Raw genomic sequence first — 26,961 nt, 5'->3', positions numbered from 1 at the left:
GTGATGTTCTTCTTCGCTTTATAATGCATGGTTGGGACGAGTGCACAAAAGTGTGACGTTTCCAGCAAACATCCAATCACGTGAAACGGTGACAGAGAGCAGGAACTATTAGAAAATATATAAACTGTAAATAAAGTCTATTTTACTAATTCAAAATATTAAAACAGTAAGTTAAATAACTGAATTAAAAGTTGTCAAAATCCGTTTGTGGCATGGGCTCTGGCCTAAAAGGCACACACAAAAATACTAAATTCTGTTATTATTCACTTACTCTCATGTCCTTCCAAACCTATGATTCCCTTTTCCAGTAGTATAATCATGTTCATGATGTTTATTTATTTATTAACTTGAAGTTAAGTTTTTCCCTTTATTAAATCTAATATAGTAAACTCAAAAAGTAAATTTAAAATCAATAGCATAAACACTTATAATTGAATATAGTGCTATGAAATAGTATAAACTGCAATTTCATACAAAAACTATGGTCCTGAAATTTATTTTCTTTGCATTTTAGCTCCCTTAGGCTGATGATACACAGGACAACTTTTTACGGCAATGTTTCTTGAGCACTTTTCCATTGAGAAAGGGTAACATTCTTATCTGGATACTTTAGATCGGTTCTGGGTCCTGTGTCTCTCCTGTTTGCCCATTGACAGAAACATTGCCTAAAGCTGTAAACAAAAGGTTGCCCCTGTGTATCATCATCTTTTGGAGTTGAGGGAAGGATGTAAGGAAAGGGGGAATAGAAGGAAAAATTTAGTAGTCTATATTGGTATATTCTTGATTGCTCAAGCACCACTTCAAAGCTTCATCATATGTTATTATGTTATATTGAGGGAACATTTATTTATTTACAATAAAGTTTGCGCTAAAGCAGCTTCACAGAAAAAAAAGAAGAAGAAAAAAACAGGAAACTATCAGAATCAATTTTGGAAACTCAACTATAGAGACAATTCCGATTCTGCTGGAAAGCAGCTGTAAAAGAGACAATGCACTCATTATTCAACTCATGCAAGTCAGTTTAGTGTTGGTTCAGTTCAGATCAATAACAGTGTGAAGTTTATTCATTTGAAACAAATTCAGTTTAGCTATAAGCAGTTCTTCAGAAGCAGCAATGTTGCAATGCAATTCAGCTATAAAGAAATTCTACAGAAGACAATAGTACCATTATCGAGTTTATTTCAGTTTTAGTTCAGTTTTGTCCTCATCCGATGGTGTCAGTCTCTGCAGTCATATTGATAAATTACTGAACCTGAAGTGTCTTTCAGACCCCAACTAAACAAGCCTGTTCAGTTCAGTGTTCAGTTCAGTGTTGGTTCAGTTAAGATCAAAAACAATGTGAAGTTCTTCAGTTTGAAGCGAGTTTAATTCAGCTATAAGCAGCTGAGTGGGGCACTTTTAATAAGAAGTGTGTGATGGATATGAAACATGCTAAGGCCATAGTATCTGGCTATTGTATCTTCATGCACAAACACTGCCTGCAAAGTCATTAGCTGATAGGGCAGCAAGGCAACTATTCAGCTAGCTTTCACATGCAGCCTAAATATAAATAGACCAATTCCCGCTGCCAAATGGATGTTTAAATGTACAGTATGGGATTTTTGGCCACCAGGGGTCACTCAATCAAAATAATAACATAAGACGTACTTTGATGACGTCGGGAAAGAGCGTGGGCTCATGGGAGTTGTTGTCATTAGAACACGCGCTCTGTCGCTCCCCACATTCTGCACTCATTCTAACTTAGTATTTTGACAATCACGTCTTTTCGAACGGAGAGATATATGAATTATCAGAACCCTATCAAATCAATATTCCATCTAGCTAGTAGTAATATATGTTAAAAAACACGGTCGCCTTTCGTTTATTAATTATAATTACGTTTATACTATGATATCGAACAAGATAGTGAACTGCATTTGAAGCTACTTTATCCAGCTAGATATAGAATAAATGTGGATTTACATTATACTATACATGAGAGCTAGTCCGTCTGCGTTTTACACAAGACATCATCGTTTCACAAAATATACGGATAGATACAGTTAGCTGAATGGATGCATACCTGTTTATTAGAATGCAAGCGAGTTCGGCATCTCTCTGTAGTTTCAGCTTGTCACGAAGCTCTCTCCATCTTGGAAATGCAGCTCCAATATTTACCCGTGTCTTGTTTCTTCTCTTGTCCCAAAACCTTCTCGGGTCATTTATTTCACCCGTACGTTTGCGCTTCACAGAACGTGCAAGCAAAGCATAATCATGATCCATAACTAAGTTATTGATTGAGGTATAAATACTAACATAAACAATATAAATATAAAATATAATAGTCTCGATCAAGGCTAGCTACTACTTTTTCGTCTCTTCTTTGCTTCTGTTCACCTTTGTATTTGGCATTCCGCCGGGTTCCGCAGGAAGTAAGATAAACTAGAGGGGTCAAAGGTTATATGACGCCATAGACGGGCGACAAAACGGAAATAAAGAAACGTGCCGTGTCTTCTAATTAAACTAAAATTTTCTCAGAATTTGAAAGTTTGTGGAAACTGTTGGGATAATGTAAGTACACAACTAAAAAAAATATATAACATATAGTGATTTCTGCTATTTTTAAAGCAGAAAAATTACATATTGTGCCTTTAAGAAGAGCTTCAAGAACACGTACCAGAGGGTGCAACTTGAATGGTCTTTCCCTCAGAGAAATAAGGTTACAGTGGGTAACATGATATTTTTTAAATGTGCTGTAGAAATAATTATGATTGATTGAGTCCCTAATCAAATATACCTGACTTAAATCATTACCTTGTTAGTAGAAGCTCCCTGATTTAAAATGGGCACATCAAAATGCAATTATAAATGCCCTTTTTGCACCCTTAAAGAGCACTGTGGGAAGGGGATAAATTGAACTTACAAATAAAAGTGAGCAAATTAACACTTTTATAAGGCCCCTCCCACAAGGCCATATGTGTAATGGTCACTTCAAAAAAGTAATTTTATTATTTATGTGCACGTTGTTTTTAAAAGATTAATTTAACAATTAATCCAGAACATGGTAGCAAGATACATTTTTAATGAGCCGAAAAGAATGCACGTCACACCTGTTTTTCAATTTGCACTGGCAACCAATACCTGCTTGCATAAAATTCAGGGCATTGATGTTTGCATACAAAACCACCACTGGCTCTGCACCCCTTTACCTAAATTCAATACTTCAGACTTATCTCTGCCCTCTAGAAGCTTGCGTTCTGAAAGTGAACGTCGCTTGATTGTGCCATCCCAAAGAAGCACAAAGTCACTTTTACGGACTTTTAAAAGAAATGTTCATCTTCAGTTCTCTCTTCACAGCAGTTCAGTCAGTGTACTGTTTGAGTAAATGAATTACTCCGGGATATTGGTTTGTTTTAACTCAGAGGGAGTGTCAGCCACATTGAAAAAGTTAACAGCTTAAGTCATTTGTGGTTTAATGCGTATTGGAGACGCGAACCGTTTAAAACGATTCAGTTCGATTTGGTGAACTGGTTCAAAAAGATCCGGTTACATCAAATGATTCGTTCACGAACCGGATATGACAAACTGCTTTGTTTTGAACTCTCACAACAGACACGGAAGAGAAAACAATACTGAATAAAGTCGTAGTTTTTGATATTTTTGGACCAAAATGTATTTTCGATGCTTCAAAATATTCTAACTGACCCTCTGATGTCACATGGACTACTTTGATGATGTTTTTCTTACGTTTCTGGACATGGACAGTAGACCGTTCACACAGCTTCAATGGAGGGACTGAGAGCTCTCGGACTAAATCTAAAATATCTTAAACTGTGTTCCGAAGATAAATGGAGGTCTTACTGGTTTGAAACGACATGAGGGTGAGTTAATAATAACATAATTATGATTTTTGGGTGAACTATCCCTTTAATGTTTAGCGTGCACAGTCTTTTGCATCATTTATAAATATTTCTGCCTTGTATGGTGATTATAATTCACATCAGATCAAGTTATTTCAAAGACTCCTGCTGACTGAAAGTGAGTTTTGAGTTCAACTTATAAAAAAATAAATAAAAAAGGGGTTTATTATTGGTGTTATAGCTGTTAGCTTTCTGAAATGATCCGTAGCGCAGACTCTGTATTTTTATAAAAGCTCCCGAACAAAAATCATTAGGCTATTATATTTTGATGATAGGCTATGCTACGTGGAGCTAAATTCTCATACAAGACGACAGATAAAATATGTTACTAAATAAATACACAATTGTGATGGAGAATAAGAAGCTGACGTCTGATTTCTCGAAGTGCTTGCATTTACCATGTTTTCTATGTTAACGTTAATGTTTAGCATGCATAGTCTTTTACATCGCTTATAAATATTTCTGCCTTGTTTAGTGATTGTAATCCACATCGGATCGAGTTATTTCAAACACTCGCTGCTGACTAATAGTGAGTTTTGCCTTACGAAAAATAACCATGGTTTTATTATAGTAAAACTATGTATTTTTGGCGTGTTGACTACCGTTTGTATAACCACAGATTTACTACAAATACCATGGTTAAACTATGGTTATATAGCAAACCATGGTTAATTTGTATAACCACAGATTTACTACAAATACCATGGTTAAACTATGGTTTATATAGCAAAACCATGGTTAATTTGTGGTTACCATGGTTTAACTATAGTAACCATGGTTTTTTGGTTTTATTTGTAGTAAAACCATGGTTAATTTCCGTAAGGGTTGAGCTCAACTTATTTAAAAAAGTCTTTAATGCTGGTGTTAAAGCTGTTATCTTTCTGAAATGATCTGCAGCAATGAGCTTCCAGACACTGAGAAATCCTGCCTTTGTTCATAACCAGTCCTCTAGCCCCAGCTGGCCCGCTTTGGCCCAAGGTTTTATATATATATATAAAATTTCTTTTTGAAAGTATGGTTTTTCCATAAACATAAAACACATCGAAATGTAGCTACCGAAACGGTGACTCTAAAACTGTAAAACAAACCGAACCGTGAAAAAGTTGTACCGTGCCACCCCTAGTATATATATATATATATGCTAAATTACTAAATGTAATATAATGTAAGTGTTATTTAACACTTTGGTTACACTTAAGAATTGGGAACACAAATTCACAATTATTAGGAGTTTTCTCTCAATAAACTGCTAATTTGCTGCTCATTAGTAGTTAGTGAGGTGGTTGTTAAGTTTAGGTATGGGGTAGGATAAAGGGATGTTAAAATATGATCATGCAGATTAAGGTATTAATAAGTGTTTTATAAGTACCAGCCAATATTGCTAGTAATAAACATGCTAATAAGCAATCAGTTAATAGTGAGAATTGGTCCTTAAAATAAAGTGTTTTTAAAAACTTTATTGCAAAATATTTATTTGCAACAACATTAACAGACATTAACTGGCCTAGGAAAAGCTAATGGAGTAACTGAGACTGCATTATACTCATGACATTCAAACCGGTGAGATAACTCAACGATGTGGTCAGCATGTCACATTATGAGACACAACTGCCACCTTCTCTCAAGAGTTCGCATTTCATGTGCTCTGACTTTTGGAGTGAGTAGGGCATACTCATGCATTATTGTCACTTCACATATTAATGCTCACTTCCGATTGGAATTGACCTAAAATGTGTACTGTCAGGGGTACTCTAGGACCGTGGCTGGGATACACTTTGCAAAGTGAACCTAAAAAGGGACAAATTGTCATTTAAAATATTTTTATAATAATATTACATTTACAGTGTACAGTCTTTATATAGTAAATGTTGAAAATAAATTTCTGAAATGAGCTACTGTGTGCATACAAATCATTGTCTGTTAAAACAGTTCAGTCCAAAACATTCTAAAAGTAATAGAGCCTATAAGTAAATCCACTAATAATGTGTGTAGATTACCATGTTATAGTTTAACTGGAGGACAGGTAAAATGTCTTCAGAATTTATTATTTCATTTTACCTTTCATTTCTTTACAATAAAACTATTATTTGACATCTAAGAATAAAACAGAAACTAGAAAAACACCATTAGCCATATTTTAAGTTTGTAATAGAACTCGGTAAAGACTGGCATAACATTTTCCTGTGATGTTTCCCAGGTGGAAATTTACTGAATTACACTCATTTGTCAACTTCTTATGTTTCATTTAATTTTCCTACCACTGCCAATAATGGGAAATCAGACCAGGAAATAATTATATCTAGCAAGCCATTATTTATTTATGCAAGAGATAAAAGCACTTGTGCACAGATTGCTTTAATGGTTATTTCCCAACCATTTGCACTGATCTTTATTGGTCAGAGAGAATAACTGACTCAACATTTTTAACAAAGCAACAGAGACATATTCTATCTATCTATCTATCTATCTATCTATCTATCTATCTATCTATCTATCTATCTATCTATCTATATATATATATATATATATATATATATATATATATATATATATATATATATATATATATATATAGAAAGGCACATTTTTTGGCAAAATACACTTGCTGGATGTCCTGTAAGCAATCATTTTAGAGAGAAAAAAAAACACAAATAAACAGTGGTAAACCTTTAAAAGCTTTGACCTATGGCACCGGTTTGGTTTAGGACAAAACTCATAGTCACAGTAAAAAAAAAAACTTGTGTGTCTCTTTCTAATAAAAAAATTATTACACCACTGGCAAAACACATCAGCATCAAAATTCATCATATATAATGTATTCATAAATATGCAATAATAGAGAAATATATCCATACTAATGCCTGTTTGGTCCAAAGAACAGTAGTCAGCTAAAGTACAGTGTTAATCCAGATACATACTGAGAAAAAGACACATTACCCCAAGACCTTCTACTGTCTCACTAAGAGACCCCTGAGCATGCTGTTACTGTTTGGCACATTTGTTCTTACTTTTTTGCTTACCATTTCAAGAAATATTACAATTATTTTTAAGCTAAAATTATAATGACATTGCCATGGCATTAAAAAGCAGAATTTAAATATTAAGTCTGCCAACACTGCAATTTCAGTAATAAGCTTTTAACAAATATTAGATACTTCTTAACAGTGCTTTATGTACAATCAAATATGAACGTAGATGAAAATATATTAAAACTTAATTTCTATTTCAACGTACATTAACCCTGTTCTGTTAACACTGCATATCTATGATCTGTAATATATCATTTTTGTTATTAATGAACAATATTCTATATTCTGTATATTATATAATCTTAATTGATCTATTTTGCAGGTTTCTAGAGGTACCTGCTGAAAGGCAAAGATTGCAGTGGTAGCTGTCTTTAAGTGAAACTGAACAGTGAACCTGAACTGAAACTTCAAATTATTCAAAATTCTCATAAGTGCAGCACAGTCTAGGGCACAATAAGGGCATTAACTAAGTTAATTTTAAGGAACTTTAAAGCTATAAGCCTTATCTGTGCTATTTAAAAAAAAAACGTAAGCACACTGCGCAAAAGAAATTACAAATGTTACAAGAGCACCCTGAATCAGAGATGAACACAATAATCTAGAGCAGCTGAACAGCAGATGGACTTGAGTTGTGTCATCGGAAATTCCAGTTTTGATGAGTCTAGAGTGGCAGCTTAACAAGGCCTTACATATGTACATATCCTTTTAAACAACAGTAGTTTAACCACCCCAGGCATGGGGTATATGTCCCAGAGATGAGAGAGGGAAAGAAACATGCTGTGCAGTTCTTTGGGCAGAAAATGGGACAGCAACTTTCCCAAGGAATTCAGGAAAAAAAATCCAAAGAACCCAGAGGTTCATTTAGACAGCTTACTAATGACACGAATGAGAGCTGCATTTTCATCTTTCAGTCTCTGGTTGTCAGCACGCAAATCCACAAGCACCTAGAAGGAGGACGATAAACAGTGAGATGAACAGGCCCACATGGAACCGGTTCCATGCGTATGCATGGAAATTTGTAGAAAGTTCTGCAGATCTCACATATCCATCATACACAATGTTCTAAACAACTCGTACTTCTTACATGTTTACTAATTGTGTTTTCAGTTATCAAAAGAGTGTAGTAATCACAGCTCTGTTTAACTAATTTAACTTCATTTAAATCTATTCTGAAATTCTAAACAGTTCTAAATACTGTAAAGCACAAGCTCTTACTTTGAGTTCATCTTCTAACTCAGAAGCTCTCCGCTGAAGAAGTTTCTTTTCCTGAAGAAAAAAACAGAGCAGAATTAACAACAACAACAACAACAACAAAAAAACACTTTACAATAGGGTTCAATTTGTTAACATGATAATTAGGTGAAATAAAATTTATTAATCTAGGTTATATTACAGGGCTGTTGAATGCTTGCTTCTGATTGGTTGACGAACATTCTATGGTGTGAATTTTTTTTCAGGAAGGTCTTGTCTGCATTGCAGCTAAATATGCAATGAAAATGATTCCAGTTGAGGTCCAGAATGTGAAGGCAAAAGAACCAAAGCCCACAAAGACATTGACCAAGCAATTAAATACATTACATAACATCAAAAAAATGTCAATAAAAATAAACCATTTTCTCAAAATAAATTTTTTGATTTCAGTTTTGCGATTAGTAGACACTGTTGTTGAGATGATACTGGTCAAAGACACCTCCATTATTAGCTTTAAAATGATGTAAAACAGGTGCTTGAGATTTTGGTCCTACATACAAGTGTTTAGTCTACAAAATCTGACAAAGACTGTTGAATTGTAAACAAATTGCAGAATTTTTACCACTAAAACCTAAAACACACGAACCGTGACGAGGCATGAAAATGTGGCAACTTACAAATCTCTCCAACTCCAGCAGGGCTGGTCTGTTTGATCCATTCTCCTGATTCTGTGTGCATGCAAACAAATGCAACTATATATAAATAAATCTAACTTTAATGGTTCGACATTTCTTTCCTATCCCAAGGTCTCAGGACAAGAAAACAACACTTCCCACCTGTTTGAGTTTCTCCAGCTGAACTTTACTCTCATTTAACTGCATCTGAGTTTCTTGAAGCTTCTCTTTTAGATCTCCATTCTCTTGCAACACCTGCAGATACAACTGAGAAAACACATATTACATAACAAGAGTGTGAACAAGCTTTATATTGTTCATTAATTTCTGAATGTTCAATGTTTGTAAAAAAACAAAGACTAAAAAAAAAAAAAAAAATGATTACCTTACTATAATCCAGAGAAGAGTGTCTGGAATAGTCTAACTGGGGATCACTACAAAAACAAACAATACTCTTAAAAAAATAACATTACAAAAGTCTCAATATTACTCTCTCAACATGAGCTTATTAGCAGCTTATTTAAAATAGTGCACTAATTAATCCCTTGATTAGGGACAGGCAAATGCGAATGCATCCATATCTACAGAGAAAGGCAACAAAGAACAAAAAACACAAGACACTGACACAAAGAAATGCTGAACCACTAAGTACATATTGGATATACCTCTCAAACAAAAGCGCCACACCAGGCGATGTACAAAACCTTGATAAAACAGACACAAACCTGGTTCTGTTGTCTTGTTCAGCATCTTCATTTGCATCCATATCATCCATCTGAACAAAAGAAACATTAATTGTCAATAACTGTCCATTTCAAAGTCAGCCATTTAAAATTCCTGAATTATGTAATTTCTTTACTACTACTGGCACTAAACACAACTGCAAAAATAATAAGAATTAATAGGTAATAAAAACATTAATATAATTAGCCTACATATTTTAGTTGCTGGTTCATTACATTTTCCCTAACAATGTGCAAATCTATGATGCATATTCAATAGTCCACTACAAAAAATGTTTTATTTCTAATAGTGGTTAGAACTCGTTAGCTTGTCATTAGCGTTTTCATTCGAACCTATCGCTGCTTTCTTTTCTCCTCTCTCTCACTCCAGTTTTTCACAAGTTCATCAAACAACCGCAGTAAGAATATTTCATCAAGAACGATGAGTAATGGCTTCTCCTGCTATTGTTATTTGCACCTCTTGCCACATGTACAGTTTATCTATCTCTGTCGCAGATGAGGGATTCACATGTGATAAATGCAGGGAAATAGTTAGGATGACAGAGAAGATTTCAGAATTAGAGACACGCATCCAAACTTTAATTGAGGACAGTAAGAATGTTAGAGCTCTAGATACGGCTTTGGATGCATCTAGCTCAGGGATTCCTGTACATTGTTCGGTTCCGGCAACAGAGCCCCTGCAGCAGGGCAACTGGGTGACAGTGAGGCAGCGTAGTCGTGGGTCAAAACACCGCTCTTCTGTTCCGACCAAAACATTAAACAGGTTCTCCCCACTCAGTAATGCACCCACTGAGAATCCTGATGAAAGTGCTCTAGTTATTGGTGATTCTATTGTACGGAACATGAATATAGAGACACCAGCCACCATAGTCAAATGTTTACCAGGAGCCAGAGCGCCTGACATCTTGGCAAATTTAAAAGTGCTGGCTAATGCTAAATGTAAATACAGTAAGACTGTTATTCATGCCGGCGCTAATGATGTTCGACTTCGCCAGTCGGAGATCACTAAAAATAACATTAAAGAGGTGTGTGAACTTGCAAGCACAATGTCAGACACTGTAATATGCTCTGGTCCCCTCCCTGCTTATCGTGGTGACGAGATGCATAGCAGATTCATATAACATTATCCAGAGAAACAAATGTTAATGATAAATCCCCTGTTATGTTTGTACAGGCTACAGTATACAGGCCACCAGGGCACCATACAGACATTATTAATGAGTTTGGTGATTTTACATCCAAGTTAGTTCTGGCTTCAGATAAAGTTTTAATAGTTGGTGATTTTAATATCCATGTTGATAATGAAAAAGATGCATTGGGATCAGCATTTATAGACATTCTGAACTCTATTGGGGTTAGACAACACGTTTCAGGACCTACTCATTGTCGAAATCATACTCTAGATTTAATACTGTTACATGGAATTGATGTTGATCGTATTGAAATTATGCAGCCAAGTGATGATATCTCTGATCATTATTTAGTTTTGTGCAAACTTCATATAGCCATAATTGTAAATTCTACTTCTTGTTACAAGTATGGAAGAACCATCACTTCTACCACAAAAGACTGCTTTTTAAGTTATCTTCCTGATGTATCCAAATTCCTTAGCATATCCAAAACCTCAGAACAACTTGATGATGTAACAGAAACTATGGACTCTCTCTTTTCTAGCACTTTAAATACAGTTGCTCCTCTACGCTTAAGGAAGGTTAAGGAAAACAGTTTGACACCATGGTATAATGAGCATATTCGCACCCTAAAGAGAGCAGCCCGAAAAATGGAGCGCACCTGGAGGAAAACAAAACTAGAGGTATTTCGTATTGCTTGGCGGGAAAGTAACCTATCATACAGAAAAGCATTAAAAACTGCTAGATCCGATTACTTTTCTTCTCTTTTAGAAGAAAACAAACATAATCCCAGGTATTTATTCAATACAGTGGCTAAATTAACGAAAAATAAAACCTCAACAAGTGTTGACATTTCCCAACACCACAGCAGTAATGACTTTATGAACTACTTTACTTCTAAAATCGATACTACTAGAGATAAAATTGCAACCATTCAGCCGTCAGCTACAGTATCGCATCAGACAGTGCACTATAGACCCCCTGAGGAACAGTTCCACTCATTCTCTACTATAGGAGAGGAAGAATTGTATAAATTTGTTAAATCATCTAAACCAACAACATGTATGTTAGACCCTATACCATCTAAGCTCCTAAAAGAGGTGCTTCCTGAAGTCATAGATTCTCTTCTGACTATTATTAAATCCTCATTGTCATTAGGATATATCCCCAAAACCTTCAAACTGGCTGTTATTAAGCCTCTCATCAAAAAACCACAACTTAACCCCAAAGAACTAGTTAATTATAGACCAATCTTGAATCTCCCTTTTCTGTCCAAGATACTAGAAAAGGTGGTATCCTCACAATTATATTCCTTCTTACAGAAAAATGGTATATGTGAGGATTTCCAGTCAGGATTTAGACCGTATCATAGTACTGAGACTGCTCTCCTTAAAGTTACAAATGATCTACTCTCATCATCTGATCGTGGGTGTATTTCTCTATTAGTTTTATTGGATCTTAGTGCTGCGTTTGACACAATTGACCACAACATTCTTTTGCATAGACTTGAACACTTTGTTGGCATTAATGGAAGTGCATTAGCATGGTTTAAATCTTACTTATATGACCGCCATCAGTTCGTAGCAGTGAATGAAGATGTATCATATTGATCACAAGTGCAGTATGGAGTACCTCAAGGCTCAGTACTAGGGCCGCTAGTCTTCACGCTTTATATGTTACCCTTGGGAGATATCATCAGGAAACATGGTGTTAGCTTTCACTGTTATGCTGATGATACTCAGCTCTATATTTCTTCACGGCCCGGTGAAACACACCAATTTGAAAAACTAATGGAATGCATAGTCGATATAAAAAACTGGATGACGAGTAATTTCTTACTGCTAAATTCTGAAAAAACAGAGGTGTTAATTATAGGACCTAAAAACTCTGCTTGTAATAACCTAGAACACTGTCTTAGACTTGATGTTTGCTCTGTCAATTCTTCGTCATCAGTTAGGAACCTAGTTGTGCTATTTGATCGCAATCTTTCCTTAGAAAGCCACGTTTCTAGCATTTGTAAAACTGCATTTTTCCATCTCAAAAATATATCTAAATTACGGCCTATGCTCTCAATGTCAAATGCATGAATGTTAATCCATGCATTTATGACCTCAAGGTTAGATTATTGTAATGCTTTATTGGGTGGTTGTTCTGCACGCTTAGTAAACAAACTACAGCTAGTCCAAAATGCAGCAGCAAGAGTTCTTACTAGAACCAGGAAGTATGACCATATTAGCCCAGTCCTGTCAACACTGCACTGGCTCCCTATCAAACATTGTATAGATTTTAAAATATTGCTTATTACTTTTAAAGCCCTGAATGGTTTAGCACCTCAGTATTTGAATGAGCTCCTTTTACATTATAATCCTCTATGTCCGCTACGTTCTCAAAACTCAGGCAATTTGATAATACCTAGAATATCAAAATCAACTGCGGGCGGTAGATCCTTTTTCCTATTTGGCGCCTAAACTCTGGAATAACCTACCTAACATTGTTCGGGAGGCAGACACACTCTTGCAGTTTAAATCTAGATTAAAGACCAATCTCTTTAACTTGGCTTACACATAACATACTAATATGCTTTTAATATCCAAATCCGTTAAAGGATTTTTAGGCTGCATTAATTAGGTAAAACGGAACCGGGAACACTTCACATAACACCCTATGTACTTGCTACATTATTAGAAGAATGGCATCTATGCTAATATTTGTCTGTTTCTCTCTTATTCCGAGGTCACCATAGCCACCAGATCCAGTCTGTATCCAGATCAGAGGGTCACTGCAGTCACCCGGATCCAGTACGTATCCAGACCAGATGGTGGATCAGCACCTAGAAAGGACCTCTACTGCCCTGAAAGACAGCGGAGACCAGGACAACTAGAGCCCCAGGTACAGATCCCCTGTAAAGACCTTGTCTCAGAGGACCACCAGGACAAGACCACAGGAAACAGATGATTCTTCTGCACAATCTGACTTTGCTGCAGCCTGGAATTGAACTACTGGTTTCGTCTGGTCAGAGGAGAACTGGCCCCCCAACTGAGCCTGGTTTCTCCCAAGGTTTTTTTCTCCATTCTGTCACCGATGGAGTTTCGGTTCCTTGCTGCTGTCGCCTCTGGCTTGCTTAATTGGGGTCACTTCATCTAAAGCGATATTGTTGACTTGATTGCAAATAAATGCACAGACACTATTTAACTGAACAGAGGTGACATCACTGAATTCAATGATGAACTGCCTTTAACTATCATTTTGCATTATTGACACACTGTTTTCCTAATGAATGTTGTTCAGTTGCTTTGACGCAATGTATTTTGTTTAAAGCGCTATATAAATAAAGGTGACTTGACTTGACTTGAATAGTGCCAATGTATGATTTGATTCATTATTTTGCCATTATTTGACTACAGTGCAAACTGTCTCTCGTATTAAATTAATGCCTTTTTTGGAAACAGTTATGAATTGTACACTGAATCATGACCCAATTTCATGATCCATCACATCACCCTGATTAAAATGTAAGAAAAAAATAATAATTTTATTGGTGATTTTTCCAAAGTACTAGGTGATGCATATTTTAAAGAAGTCTGTCAAGGAAATATTGTAAAACAAATCACATGCCAGTTTTGGGACAAATATCTCATTATAGTGTTAAGGTCTACATTATTGAACCTTTGTCATGTACTGTATGTGTTTGCATATGAATGTTGCTAAATTCATTATCATAAAATAGGGAACCTCCACAAACTCCTCCTGTTCTACTGTGGAAACCTGGTTGTGGGCATTAATTTGCTTAAAATGTAAATTCATGTGCATCATCATCCTTTGTTATTCTTTGTAATATACAGGTGAGAAGCGGCAAAGAAGTGTACTTCCAAAAGTCAGTTTGTATTGAAAATGCTTAGTGTGAACGAGAATGCCCTGGGTTTTTTATGAATGCTTGTAGCACACCTCTCCAGCCAGCTGAACGATACCAGTTGAGCGTCTCTCTTTCCTCCCTTTCCTGCGATCTCTCACTCCCAGTCTTGTCTCTGCATCTCCCAATTCCTTCACTGGCTCTGTGTCTAGTGCAGAGAGAAAACTCTCAATATCTATACAGAATTCACGCAGAATTAAAAACACCAAAGAATAATTAGTGTCAACTGAAACAGAAGTATCAACTCCAGGTGCTTCAGACACACTGGATGGTACTGAGACTCACCTCTCTCAGCTGGTGTTAGTGTGATGTTGGGGCTCACAGGCTGAACACTGAGGTGCTGAGGTGCTTCATTGCTCTTAACAATAATCCGTTCTGCTTCCTTAAGATCTGTCAATGTTACTCCCTGACAATCAAAATCCCAAAGAAAAATTGAATAATAATAATGATTTTTAATATTTATTAATATTATTTTAATAATAATAATCATACATTTTTTGGGCACGCTATTAACATGTTGTTAAGAAAATATTAAGCAAAACTAATTTTTTTCTTTTCTTTGAATGAGTTTTGTTCAGGGTTGTGAATACACACCTGTGTTGATCGCCGTGACTGCCGCATGAGACGCGAGCGAGCTTTCCTCTGAAACTCTGACTCCTCGTCTCTCACTGGAGCCTGATACCTGTAAAACACAATTTCAGCAACAGATCTTAAATCTAGTTTATAAAAAAGATAGTCTTTAATTATGTCTGTTGGAGTCAATAAAACATTCTGAATTATGTAACTTCTTTACTACTACTAGCACCAAACACAACTGCAAAAATAATTAGTCATTAGGTGTAAAAATATTCTCAGATGTGCAAAACAATTCAGCCTAGCAAACAAAACAAATACTGCAAAAATACTACAAAAACTGAATGCCATGATTGACAGATCAGAACCAGTAACAATGTTATAAATGGCATTAATGTATAGTTAATAATTAATATATAATATACACATACAGCTGTGACCTCATAACATTAGTATTACTGCACTAAAGAAACTGTTTCGAAATGTGAGATTTCATTGTAGCCGTAGTTTACAGTGTATTTATATAGCTAAGGGGGTTTAGGCACTCCGCTCCGCTTTGTGACTAGCGAGTAGGCTTATTGCATTAAACAGTAACATTTATTTACATATTACTTTACATACTGCTTAGTAATATAATAATAGTAATAAATTATTATAATAAATTATGATATATTAAAATTGTATAAATTATTATATATTATTATATATATATTATAATAAATTATTCTCAATACAAACTTCAATACCAAAAGACAGTAAAACACTCCTTTATAAGTTTACCTGCTGTAGAGATTTAATTAATACAGTTTTAATTATAAACAGTGTTGGGAAGGTTACTTTGGAAATGTAATAGGTTACAGATTACAAGTTACCCTGTTTAAAATGTAATAGTAGTGTAACTTTTTCAATTACTTTATCAAAGTAATGTAACTAATTACTTTTGAGTACTTTTTGATTACTTTCTAAATTTGTGAAAATTAAAGAATAATAAATAAAAGCATATACATCAACTTAAATACAGTTATCTAATAAGCATGTGACGTATTCTGTGTAATAAACTCCTGAAATATTGGTGTTTTTTTGAAACTGCTGTCTCTGTATATGATGATAGTTTTCTCAAAATAAGTAAAATGCTCATTAAGTGACACAAAGCAGTTCTAGAAATTATGTTTATGTACTCGTGTAATCCTATATTGTGGCAGCAGAGGTTGAAAACACTGCAAGCTTCAGTAGGCCTATGTAGTAAATGAAACCATGTCTTTGCCATTAATTTACAGGAGGGGCAGACTGGGAAAAAAATTCAGACTGGAAAATCCAAACTCACACAAACAAATTCATGGACAAAACTATTTTTTTGTACGGACCTGACATAAAAAAGGTTTAAATCTTTAATTTGGGGACATGCAAAATAATTAAAAGTTCTCTCCTGAACTGCACCTTCACTTCCATTTTTCTCTTCAGTCTCTTTATTTTGCTCTGTTATCCATCTCTCTCATGACTTTAATACTCAAGATTGAACAAAACTATACTTTACAATACAATACTCTACAATACTACAATATCTTTATAGAAAAATCCTAATACTGTACACGAGTCATGTTTTTCCCTTACAAAAAATTACCATGCTTTTATTAGCCTATATAAAAGTAAAATAACCTTGTTTTTTTTGCAAATGGATTTGTATTTATTTTTAAATAAATACATTTGTAAAATAATTTTACATTTTTGGTTATCACAGTTAAACAATAGTAGGCTAACCATTTTCTCTGGATTTATAGTTAAATATTAAAATGTTAATTTTCGTAAGGGTTGTGTTGTCTGTCGTAGCTCCCCCAAAATCTATTAAAAAAATCTGATTTTTTTTCAGCTAAATTACTACTGTAACATTACAACTGATAATAATGATGTCCTTTATATAGTATTTTGAGTGATGACTGATGAGCAACGTGCTGCTGCTTGATTAAATAAATAAAAAAACAAAGACAAAAAAGCATCTTTACAGATGAAACTGACCTGAAACCCTGAACAGTAGTTCTGCTTCTCCGCTCCAGCAGTCCACTCTCTCTCTCTCTCTCTCTCTCTCTCTCTCTCTCTCTCTCTCTCTCGCATTGATTACTCTGAGTCTGATCCAAACCGTTTGGCGGAGGCGCGGAGAGCGCGCGAGTCATGACTAACACTTCATGACTTATTGGAGATTTAATTATCAAATGGCGGATTCGCAAATGATCGCTTTAGTACATTCGGCAGGCAATTATACAATAATGATATTAAATAGTGGGGCAAAATCGTCTGCCAGGCCACCGGGAATTGTCCCGGTTCTCCCGGTGTCCAGTCCGCGCCTGATTTCCACAGAAACGCAGAATGTGCAAGTCATATATTGCATTTTTGGGGCTTTATATTCACAGACACTAGTCCATGTCATGTTTTGATTCAAGTGTACTGACCTACTTTTGATTTAGTCATCCAAAATGTGGCATATTCCGTCCGCGTTAGGCATTTCGTTTTTATGACTGGATTCTACGCACCAGACTGTGTTTGCGCATCCCGGAAATTATTAGGGCGGTATGTCTCAGAATAGTCAGTGCAATTTGGGAAATAAATCAGTTAAATCTGTATGTGGATGTGTGTAAATATTCAAATGTAATCCCCTTTGTAATCGTAAAAAATCATAAGTAACTGTAATTTAATTACTCATTTTTTCTTAGTAACTGTAACTAATTACAGTTGCAATAATTTTGTAATTAAATTACGTAACGCCATTACATGTAACTAGTTACTCCCCAACACTGATTATAAAATTACCATTGAATAATAAACTAAAACTATGTTCTATGTAATTCACACACCAGGTGTTTGCGTTAGAGTTTAGCACGGATATGTTTTCACTCATTTGGAATTATTCTACCTTTAAAACAAGTATAAGTCTAGCAAATAAACAAAAAAAATGACTTGCCAATGGCGATTCTATTGCCAAGGCATCCATAGAGGGTTATGATATTTTTGTTATTAATTTTTATTTCAGTATAAAAATGTCTTTACTTGGTAATACTGCTACGTTATGCCATCACTAATACTTCCTATTCATGGAGACTTACATAAAATAACATAAGATTTGTACAACAGTAACATAAAATCAATAAAATAAATAAAAGTGTAATTATTAAGCATTTAATACTTGGGATCAAACTATCTTACTTCCTTCCATCACTAGAGGCGTTAGTGGGGCTCTCAGCAGGTGACTCTCGCCTCTGAGGGGTTGGCTGCACAACTGCTGTGCGACTCGCCCTCTCCTGATCATTCACCTTGACTTCTTTATTCTCTATGGTCTGAAGAACACAAACATACAGTGATTAAATCACATGTACCAGCAGAGAGATTCTGACATTAAAAGCTGATACAGAAGACTGTGTGTCTGACCCCTGAAGAGGGAACGATGCTCTCTGGTGTCGACACTGTTGAACTTTCTAGAACAGACAACAAACAAACATCATCAAACAAACTGTAGTCTTGTACATGTATGTTTCATATATGTGAATATTTTGAATGCTGCTGAATAAGAGAGAGAGCGAGAGAGAGAGAGAGAGAGAGAGAGAGAGAGAGAGAGAGAGAAATATACAAAGACAAACCTGAGCTGCTTTCTCTCTTATCGTTGAGTCCCAGGCCTCCTGAGATCCCTCGTTCCTTAGACTGGTCCTGTACATATATTTTGTCCCTGCTGCTCATTCGGCACACAGAGCTCCTTAGAGAAAGAGAAGTATGAGTGAAGATGTTTGTGACTGCAAAGACTGAAAGACTAATCAACTTTCTCACCTGTGTTTCTTGTTTGCAGTGTCGGCATTTGAAATCTGTGAATTTTGTTGCTCAATAAGTGCCTGTTCAGTCCTCCACTAAAATAAGCAGATCCAAAAAATGTACATACTTAATTTAGAATGGATCTAAATAGCCCAGATTTAATTACTGTTATGACTAATAGTTAAAACAGTATAGCAATGAGTTTAAAGATGTACAAAAACATGTAAACAACAAATAAACAGCCTCAACATTGCTCATTAAATAAAATTATAGCTGTCAATAGATTCATTAATAAGTAAAATAGGTTAATAGGTTAAAATGCAATTGGTGTATATATATATATATATATATATATATATATATATATATATATATATATATACACACATATATAATGCAGAAATCTGTACCTTAGCTACACCTAAATGGTTCATATTAGTACCTTAAAGGTACATATTATTGTTTTAAAAGTAAAGTGTCAGTCAGTTCCCAGATAGGCACAGGTATGTCTCTATTTTGTCTGCTAACTAGTGTGCTTAATCTGCTGAGTAAAAACATCTGATTAATCTCAAAAAGACATCTACATAATGTATGTCTGCTTTCAAGGTTTGTCTTTTTTCTGAGTGTGTGTGTTTATAGGTTAAAGGCCTTGAACACTGAATTAACTTCATGTTTTCAAATTCAGCAAAGAATTACAGATAATAGAGTACTGAATGGACGACATATTTTTGTAGGCCAAAACCTAGGAAAAAGATGGCATTTTAACACTTCCATTTCCATCATCCCGAAGTCAATGGGTTTTTTTTTGTTAAATGCCTGAAATAAGATCTGTGTTTAACACAAGAACAAGATATAAGTTTTATTCTATGACATAAAAAAAAATTGGTAATACCCCTTGGGATTGTTTTATTTTATTGCTTTTGCTAACAAGTGACTAAATGGGACCACAGAGGTTGTTGTTTGAGAGCATGTTAAACGTCATAACACCAAACATAAAAACTCATCTACTCACTAGTCCATTTTTTACAGCTTCATTGTGTTATTAATCACACTCAGATAATTATTATTATTTTTTAAATATAGACTGAAAGAGTTCCAGGAAGCTTGGTGATGTTGACGCTGAAGTCAGGTGACTGTGGTATAGTTATAGCGTTTGTTTAGCAATTGTAAATACCCAAATACACAGACTTCTGGCAACTGTATGTAGGTTTCAAAATTCACAAAAGTTCTGTTCATTTGACAAGAACATTATGATGTTCATGATGAACAAATTTTTAATTTGTGGATTCTATTGTTCAGTTGAACAGATTTCAAGACTGCAACTGTCTGTTCATATTCTGTTCTCTTTCATGTTGCAAAAGCAAAGAAAAAAAAAAGAAAAAAGAAAAAAAAAAAACCTGCACTTGGTAAGACAAAAAGCTCATTTTAGAATTTATTTTGTGATTGATGTCACAAAAACAAATTGAGTTTGTCTCTTTCTGCTAATAATAGTGCAGTTAATTGAAGTTATTTTTTTTAAACTTATTTAAGTGAAACTTTCATATATTCTAGATTAATTACATGTAAAGTAAAAAGTAAAATGTTTTTATTTTCTTTGTGATGATGATTAGAGTTTACAGCTCATGAAAGTCAAAAATCCAGTATCTCAAAATATTAGAATATTTTTTCATGTTTCATTAAATGACCATCTCTACAATATAAATTCTGGATATCTATTTTTCTTTGAAACCACAATAATGGGCAAGACTGCTGACTTGGCAATGGTCCAAAAGACAATCATTGACAACCTCCACAAAGAGTCTAATTCATTACTGAAAGGGCTGGCTGTTCACAGAGTGCTGTATCAAAGCATATTGAATGCAAAGTTGACTGGAAGAAATTAGGTAGGAAAAGGTGGACAAGCAACAGGGATGACTGTAAGCAGTCATCAACTTTGCTACTGTCAAGCAAAGCCGATTCAAACACTTGGGAGAGCTTCACAAGGAGTGGACTGAAGCTGCTGTCAGTGCATCAAGAGTCACCATGCTCAGACGTCTTCAGAAAAAGGGCTACCAAGCCCTTCTCTTTAATATAGGTTTTCTTTTTTGTTTTTCTTATCCATGTTATATTGTTTACTGTGAAAACTTACACTGCTATTTGCATTAACAAATGTGACCATGCCAACAGTCAATTTTTTTAATGGCAAAACTTTGGTCGCTGTCATGAAATACTTAATGGTTTCCCTTTGCTAAGGTATGTGTTTAAGGGATTATATGCAACAACCTTAAGTCATTCCCTTTGGTAAGGGGAAAGCACACCTTCAGTCTCATTCTTAAAGCAAAAGCTAATTCTTAAGGTGCTTATGCAACCAGGCACTGGATCGTTGCTCAGTGGTCCAAAGTCCTCTTTTCAGATAAAAGTCAATTTGCATTTTATTTGCAAATCAAGGTGTGGAGTCTGGAGGAAGACTGGACAGGCACAGAATCCAAGCTGCTTGAAGTCCAGTGTGAAGTTTCCTAATTGGGGGTGCCATGACGTCTGCTGGTGTTTTATCAAGTCTAAAGCCAATGCAGCCATCTACCAGGAGATTTTGGAGCACTCTATGCTTCCAACTGCTGACAAGCTTTATGGAGATGCTGATTTCCTTTTCCAATAGGACTTTAGCACCTCCCCACAGTGCCAAACCACTTCTTAATGGTTTGCTGACCATGATATTACTATGCTTGATCAGCCAGCCAACATACCTGACCTGAAACAGATATGGAATCTATGGGATATTTTCAAGAGAAAAATGAGAAACAGTCGATCCAACAATACAGACGAGCTGAAGGCTCAATAGTGCCTCAGCAGTGCCACAGGCTGATCGCTTCCATGCCACACCTCACTGATGCTGGAATTTGTACTAAAGGAGCCCCGACCAAGTATTGAGTGCATAAATTAATATACTTTAAAGAACTTGAACTTTTCTGTTTTGCGAATCCTTTTTTGATTGGTCTTAGGAAATATTCTAATAGTCTGAGATACTGGATTTTTGACTTTCATGAGCTGTAAGCTCTAATCATGAAAATTAAAACAAAAAATCTTTTGAAATATTTTACTTTACATGTACTGAATCTAGAATATATTAAATTTTCACTTTTTGAAATAGGTTACAAAAAAATAACTTTTCAAATTTTTTGAGATGCAACTGTATATATATCACTGTAAAAAAGTTATTTGAGAATTAACTGACAACCTTTTCAAAATGTCCAGATTCAGCCTGCAGGCCACTAGTTAAATAGGCCTGCTTCATTACATATAGTAAGCAGTGAATTTCTTCCTTGTGTGTCTAAAATGACAGATTGGTTTAGATAAAGGTGTGTGTGTGTTTTCTCACATTAGCCTGTCTTTGAGACAGTTCTTCCAATAATGACGCAACACTGTCATCCGCCACATGAAATGGAGTCTGACCCTTAAAAACAAAACAAAACAACAGTTTCAGTTATTATAATTTCCCAAACATGCACGCAAACACACATCAACCCACCCACATTGTGAAACAGAGCTATGGCAAACTGCAGTGCTGCTGCTGGCTGCAGAAATGTGGTGCATTTTGACACAGAACAGAAGCTCCACACTTCCTCTTGCTTTAAGAGTGCATGACTCCTGCTGTGCACTTATTTCTCTAACATATCAGGCCTCAACTTTTTCCTTTATATTCCAATTTACAACTACAGTGCATTTATTTTATTTAGAATTGCAGTATGTTGGCTATTGCTACCATATTTCTTGATAAGATTTAAAATTTATCCTGTATTTTCATTTTATTTTTTTCAGAATCAACTGATTACAACACATTTTATTTTTTCTACAGTCTTGATAAAATAAGATAAAATTGTCCTGAAATATAAATGTGGCCCTACAGAGGATAAGGCTCTTAAAGATCTAGTTTATCTGAAATTGACAATTGTTATTTTTCACTCATTGTCATGTTCTAACCCGTTTGACTTACATTCTTATACCGAAAACAAAAGGAAGATATTTTGAACAATGTTTGAAGATACAAAAAAAAAGAAAAATACATTCACAAAATATCACATAATATATAATATGTACCACAGAGGAAAGTCATACTGGTTTGGAATTTTCATTTTTCAGTGAACTATTACTTCAGGTTGGTAAACACATGCCTAAGGAAGACTGCTTTGTTACTGGACAACAGAATTTGGTGCTAAATGTTTAGCACATTTTTTTCTGTCTCACTCACCCCATTACTATGGGCCTCCATGTCACAAAGTTGCTCAGCGAGTAGACGACAGGCTTCACTTTGACCCCAATGAGCCGCAGCATGGAGAGGAGTCCAGCCATCATAGTCTTTAGCACTCACATCCAGACCACACTGACACAACAATCTGACAGACAAAAAAAAAAAAAAAAGCTGCATTAAGTCATTCGTACAAGTGTTCATAGGCGCCGATACCGTGGGTGCTCCGGGGCTCGAGCACCCACGGAAAATACCGAGCACCCACGGAAAATGAGCACCCACGTGTGCCAGTGCCAGACTGCCAGTAGGCTACATTTATTTAAAATTAAACATTGCAGTTGGCGCTATGAAGCGTCTGCCACACTGTGATTGGTTATGTTGTTGTCAGTGACAGTGACATAACCAGTCGCATGCATGTTCCATATCCTATCCACCAATCACAGCGTTTCTGAAAATGTCCCATCCCCCACTATACAGTGCCGTGCGAGTATGTAATCATTTACTGCTTTCCGTAATCACTAATCATTAATCAGACTAAGAGTTATTCGTTCGCTATGAGACCTTGAGTAACAGCTGGTAGTACAGAGGGAAGAGAACGCAGGTCAGTATATCGCGATATACACTGTACATATTGTATAGACACACTAGGTAAGAAGTGAGCGCCACACATTGTATTTCTGTTTTTGTTAGACAGTTTAGTTAAGGTGCCGGATGCACTGAAGATTTCGGTTTATTTTCTACATTTTGCTTTGGTTAGATTAGGTTTAGATTAAGGATTGTTTTCTTATATTTTGTTCTTTCCTTTGGCGCCGCTTTCGTTCTTTTCCCATTTTATTGTTTGTTTGTTTACATTTTCACTTTGTACATAGCGCACATTATTATTGTTATTTTACTGGATCTAGTGGCTTTGGCTTTTTGTGAATAAACGTCCAGTATTTTTTCTCTTTCAAAGTTTTGTCTGTCATGTTCTTCCACCTCATTTCATACCCAGCAGTACGTTAAAATGTAAATGTTACAGTACATTCCCTAGACTCCTTAAAGTTCGTAACAGGGTTTAAATGGGAACATTTTTCTGCTCAATTATAGGCCTATATACGGTTTAAAAGAGGAAAAACTAATGGACACAAAAGTAGCCTACTTTTGGACAGAATACGAGTTCTTTGTTAAATACATAAAATAAAAAAATATTTTTTTAGCCTATATGAATAATGGATTTGAAACCTCAAAGAAAAGCCATGCCACTATCAAAAGAAACTTCGAAACATAAATGAGGTAGACATTCCCAGAAACTCATTATTTTAGTCGCAACAATCGGTTAATGGAAACGCTGTCCTTTCGCAATAGTTTTTTAATCAATATTTACAAAACATTAATTTCCCAAGAAGCTGAACGCATTAGCGGTTAGGTGTCAGTTAAACTTTTCATCTCCAATCCTGTTTGTATTTTTGAGAAGTGACGCTGTTGTGTTTGTTTGTATCGGCCGCTGTCCATTAGCCTAAGGTTCTGAAATGTAATATTTTTTGCATGCACGGAGAAAAACATAAATCGGCGCCTATGCAAGTGTTCAGTACTAGGGCTGTATCTATCACCTGCAAAGTCATGATACGACACATATCCCGATACAGAGGCCAAGATATGCATCATGATACAGGACTGTACTGAATTTAACCTCAGTAAAAGTTAGTATAACAGCTGTTTATTAAACACTGCAAACTATAAGGCTGTTGCTATCTATAGGCAGAGCAGGCAGCTGACCTCTGCATTATGAAGGGCCTCCATAACTGTGCCACAGTAAAATATAGGTAATGGCATATGTTTCATGTTTACATTGGGCATTCCCCACCAGATACAATATTCTGATGGTTTGCAGCTTGTTTTTAAGCCCATAAATAATAATGTGCTCATTCTAATAAAATTATATTGTAATGTACTCATACTAATATATTGAAGGGGTCATATAATGCTAGGGGTGCTCCAATAAGGATTCACAGAAATCGATCACAGAAAGCAGTATCTTTCTCTTAGGTGACTGTTGTGAGAGGATTTTTTTTTTCATTTGAGGGGTGGAGGGGGATAATAAAAAAATAGATATTTACCTCACCTAAATATCTGATCATGCACTGTATTTTTGTTTTTACAATTGTGTAATTGTTGCTTAATAGCTTACACAGCGAAAGCCTGATTTTGTGAGCTACTGTATATGTGAGGTTTGTTTGCAGTGCATATGTAGTCAATGTGTTGTACAAACACAACATTTATCCATTATTTTGATGTTAAATCCAAACATTATTACTTAAAATGCTTTTTCAACATTGTGATTATTTTTCACACAGTAAAGTAATACAATCTTTCATCAATTATTCAATGCTTTTTACTTTTGCATTTACTTCTAGATTTATTTACTGTATTAAGTTGCTAAAGCAAAACATTTAAACAACTTTTCTTATGTTAAAACTTACCATTGACAGAAACAGTCAGCTCTGCTCTATTGCCTTTTCTTTTGCATTTAAATCTTTTTTACTAGCAATCCTGTGGTTCATAAACAACTTTATTTAAGAACTTTAAAATGATTACCTTATCTAAAAGTGCTTTTTTCCTTTAAACCTAGCCAAAAAACCATAGCCTATGTGTTGACTGTGAAACACAGTAGACTTTATATGTATTTATGGTGTAATTATATGCATTTATGGTGTAATTACTAAATTTTTGTGTCAATGCATGTTCATATGTACCGGAAATAATGCACTGTTACTTTAATTCAGTACGTGCAGCGCAACAAAAAATAGACGTTGTGCGGAAACGACCTCTGCACTGGAGACATGCTTAATGGAATTAATCAGACGCACTGCTCCTAAACGCAACCAAATGTTCACGCAAAGAAAGAAGACAACTTTGATTCTCTCTGAAGTATTGTTGCTAACCCCTAACCCATGACCTTTTGCACTGCTATCACAATGCTCTACCACTAAGCAACAGGAACACATGGAACACATGGTCGCTCATGATATGGTGACATGATATGGTGACATGCTCTTCCTGCAGTTCCTCTGAACCTTGAATTTTAAGTGTTTTATCTTAACTTATGAACTTACATTTTTTTTATATCCACACAGAGACTCTATATTTTATAAGATACTTAATGAAAAACAGTGGATGGTATTCATACTTTGTGATTTTTGTTGGATACTATCTTGGCCTACTTGGTCGGCTGAAGCCTGAGGATTTCCTGGTAGAGAATCTCAGCACACCATGCCACCCAAGAAGGACCAAAGCAGTAACCAAAGTACTGGAGAGGAGTTGGTGTCACTTTCACAGTTAAGGAATCTAATGAGTCAACAAAGGGATGTTCATGCAACTTCTACAGCAGCAAGAAAGCAACTTTAAGACTGTTGTGGAATTAATTGTGAACAATGTGAACACTCGGATTGACAAATTGATCAAGGAGACACAGGAGCCGAGAAGCAGCTTGCAATTCTCCCAGAAGGACACTGATGATCTAATAAAGAAAAATGATAAAACTGAGTCAGAAAGAACAATTGCTTGTGCTGAAACCAAAATAATGCAGGTGAAATTGGCAGAAATGACTGAGAAAGCGGATTACTTGGAGGGTCAAATAAGAAGGAATAACCTTGTTGTGGATGGCATTCCTGAGACCCAGAATGAAAGCTGGAAAGAGGTTGAGGACAAAGTCAAGTATTTGATAAATGAGAAGCTTCACCTGGACAGTAGTCAGATGGTGATTGAACGTGCACATAGGACTGGCAATCCATCCGGATATTCTGGAAAGAGACCTAGGCC

At 35.4% G+C, this 26,961-nt stretch overlaps 1 protein-coding gene across 2 annotated transcripts in view; it reads right to left on the bottom strand.

Moving 5' to 3' along the window:
• Nucleotides 1-6,189: 6,189 nt before the first annotated feature.
• The window catches only part of ppp1r12c (protein phosphatase 1, regulatory subunit 12C), a 54,000-nt gene continuing 33,228 nt past the window's right edge, over nucleotides 6,190-26,961 (bottom strand). For both annotated transcript variants that reach the window (XM_059571304.1, XM_059571305.1), the window contains exons 7-21: nucleotides 23,167-23,311; nucleotides 22,297-22,371; nucleotides 18,960-19,036; nucleotides 18,776-18,888; nucleotides 18,567-18,613; nucleotides 18,345-18,475; nucleotides 15,171-15,258; nucleotides 14,862-14,982; nucleotides 14,612-14,724; nucleotides 9,519-9,568; nucleotides 9,179-9,227; nucleotides 8,956-9,060; nucleotides 8,797-8,847; nucleotides 8,144-8,194; nucleotides 6,190-7,872 (exon numbers count right to left, since the gene is read on the bottom strand). In XM_059571304.1, coding sequence (XP_059427287.1) covers nucleotides 7,786-7,872; nucleotides 8,144-8,194; nucleotides 8,797-8,847; nucleotides 8,956-9,060; nucleotides 9,179-9,227; nucleotides 9,519-9,568; nucleotides 14,612-14,724; nucleotides 14,862-14,982; nucleotides 15,171-15,258; nucleotides 18,345-18,475; nucleotides 18,567-18,613; nucleotides 18,776-18,888; nucleotides 18,960-19,036; nucleotides 22,297-22,371; nucleotides 23,167-23,311 — 1,303 coding nt within the window. In that variant the 3' untranslated portion in view covers nucleotides 6,190-7,785. The remainder of the gene's footprint in view (nucleotides 7,873-8,143; nucleotides 8,195-8,796; nucleotides 8,848-8,955; nucleotides 9,061-9,178; nucleotides 9,228-9,518; nucleotides 9,569-14,611; nucleotides 14,725-14,861; nucleotides 14,983-15,170; nucleotides 15,259-18,344; nucleotides 18,476-18,566; nucleotides 18,614-18,775; nucleotides 18,889-18,959; nucleotides 19,037-22,296; nucleotides 22,372-23,166; nucleotides 23,312-26,961) is intronic.

This window comes from Carassius carassius, chromosome 17 (genome assembly GCF_963082965.1).
Source record: "Carassius carassius chromosome 17, fCarCar2.1, whole genome shotgun sequence".
NCBI lineage: Eukaryota > Metazoa > Chordata > Actinopteri > Cypriniformes > Cyprinidae > Carassius > Carassius carassius.
This window is presented reverse-complemented; position numbering and strand designations above follow the sequence as displayed.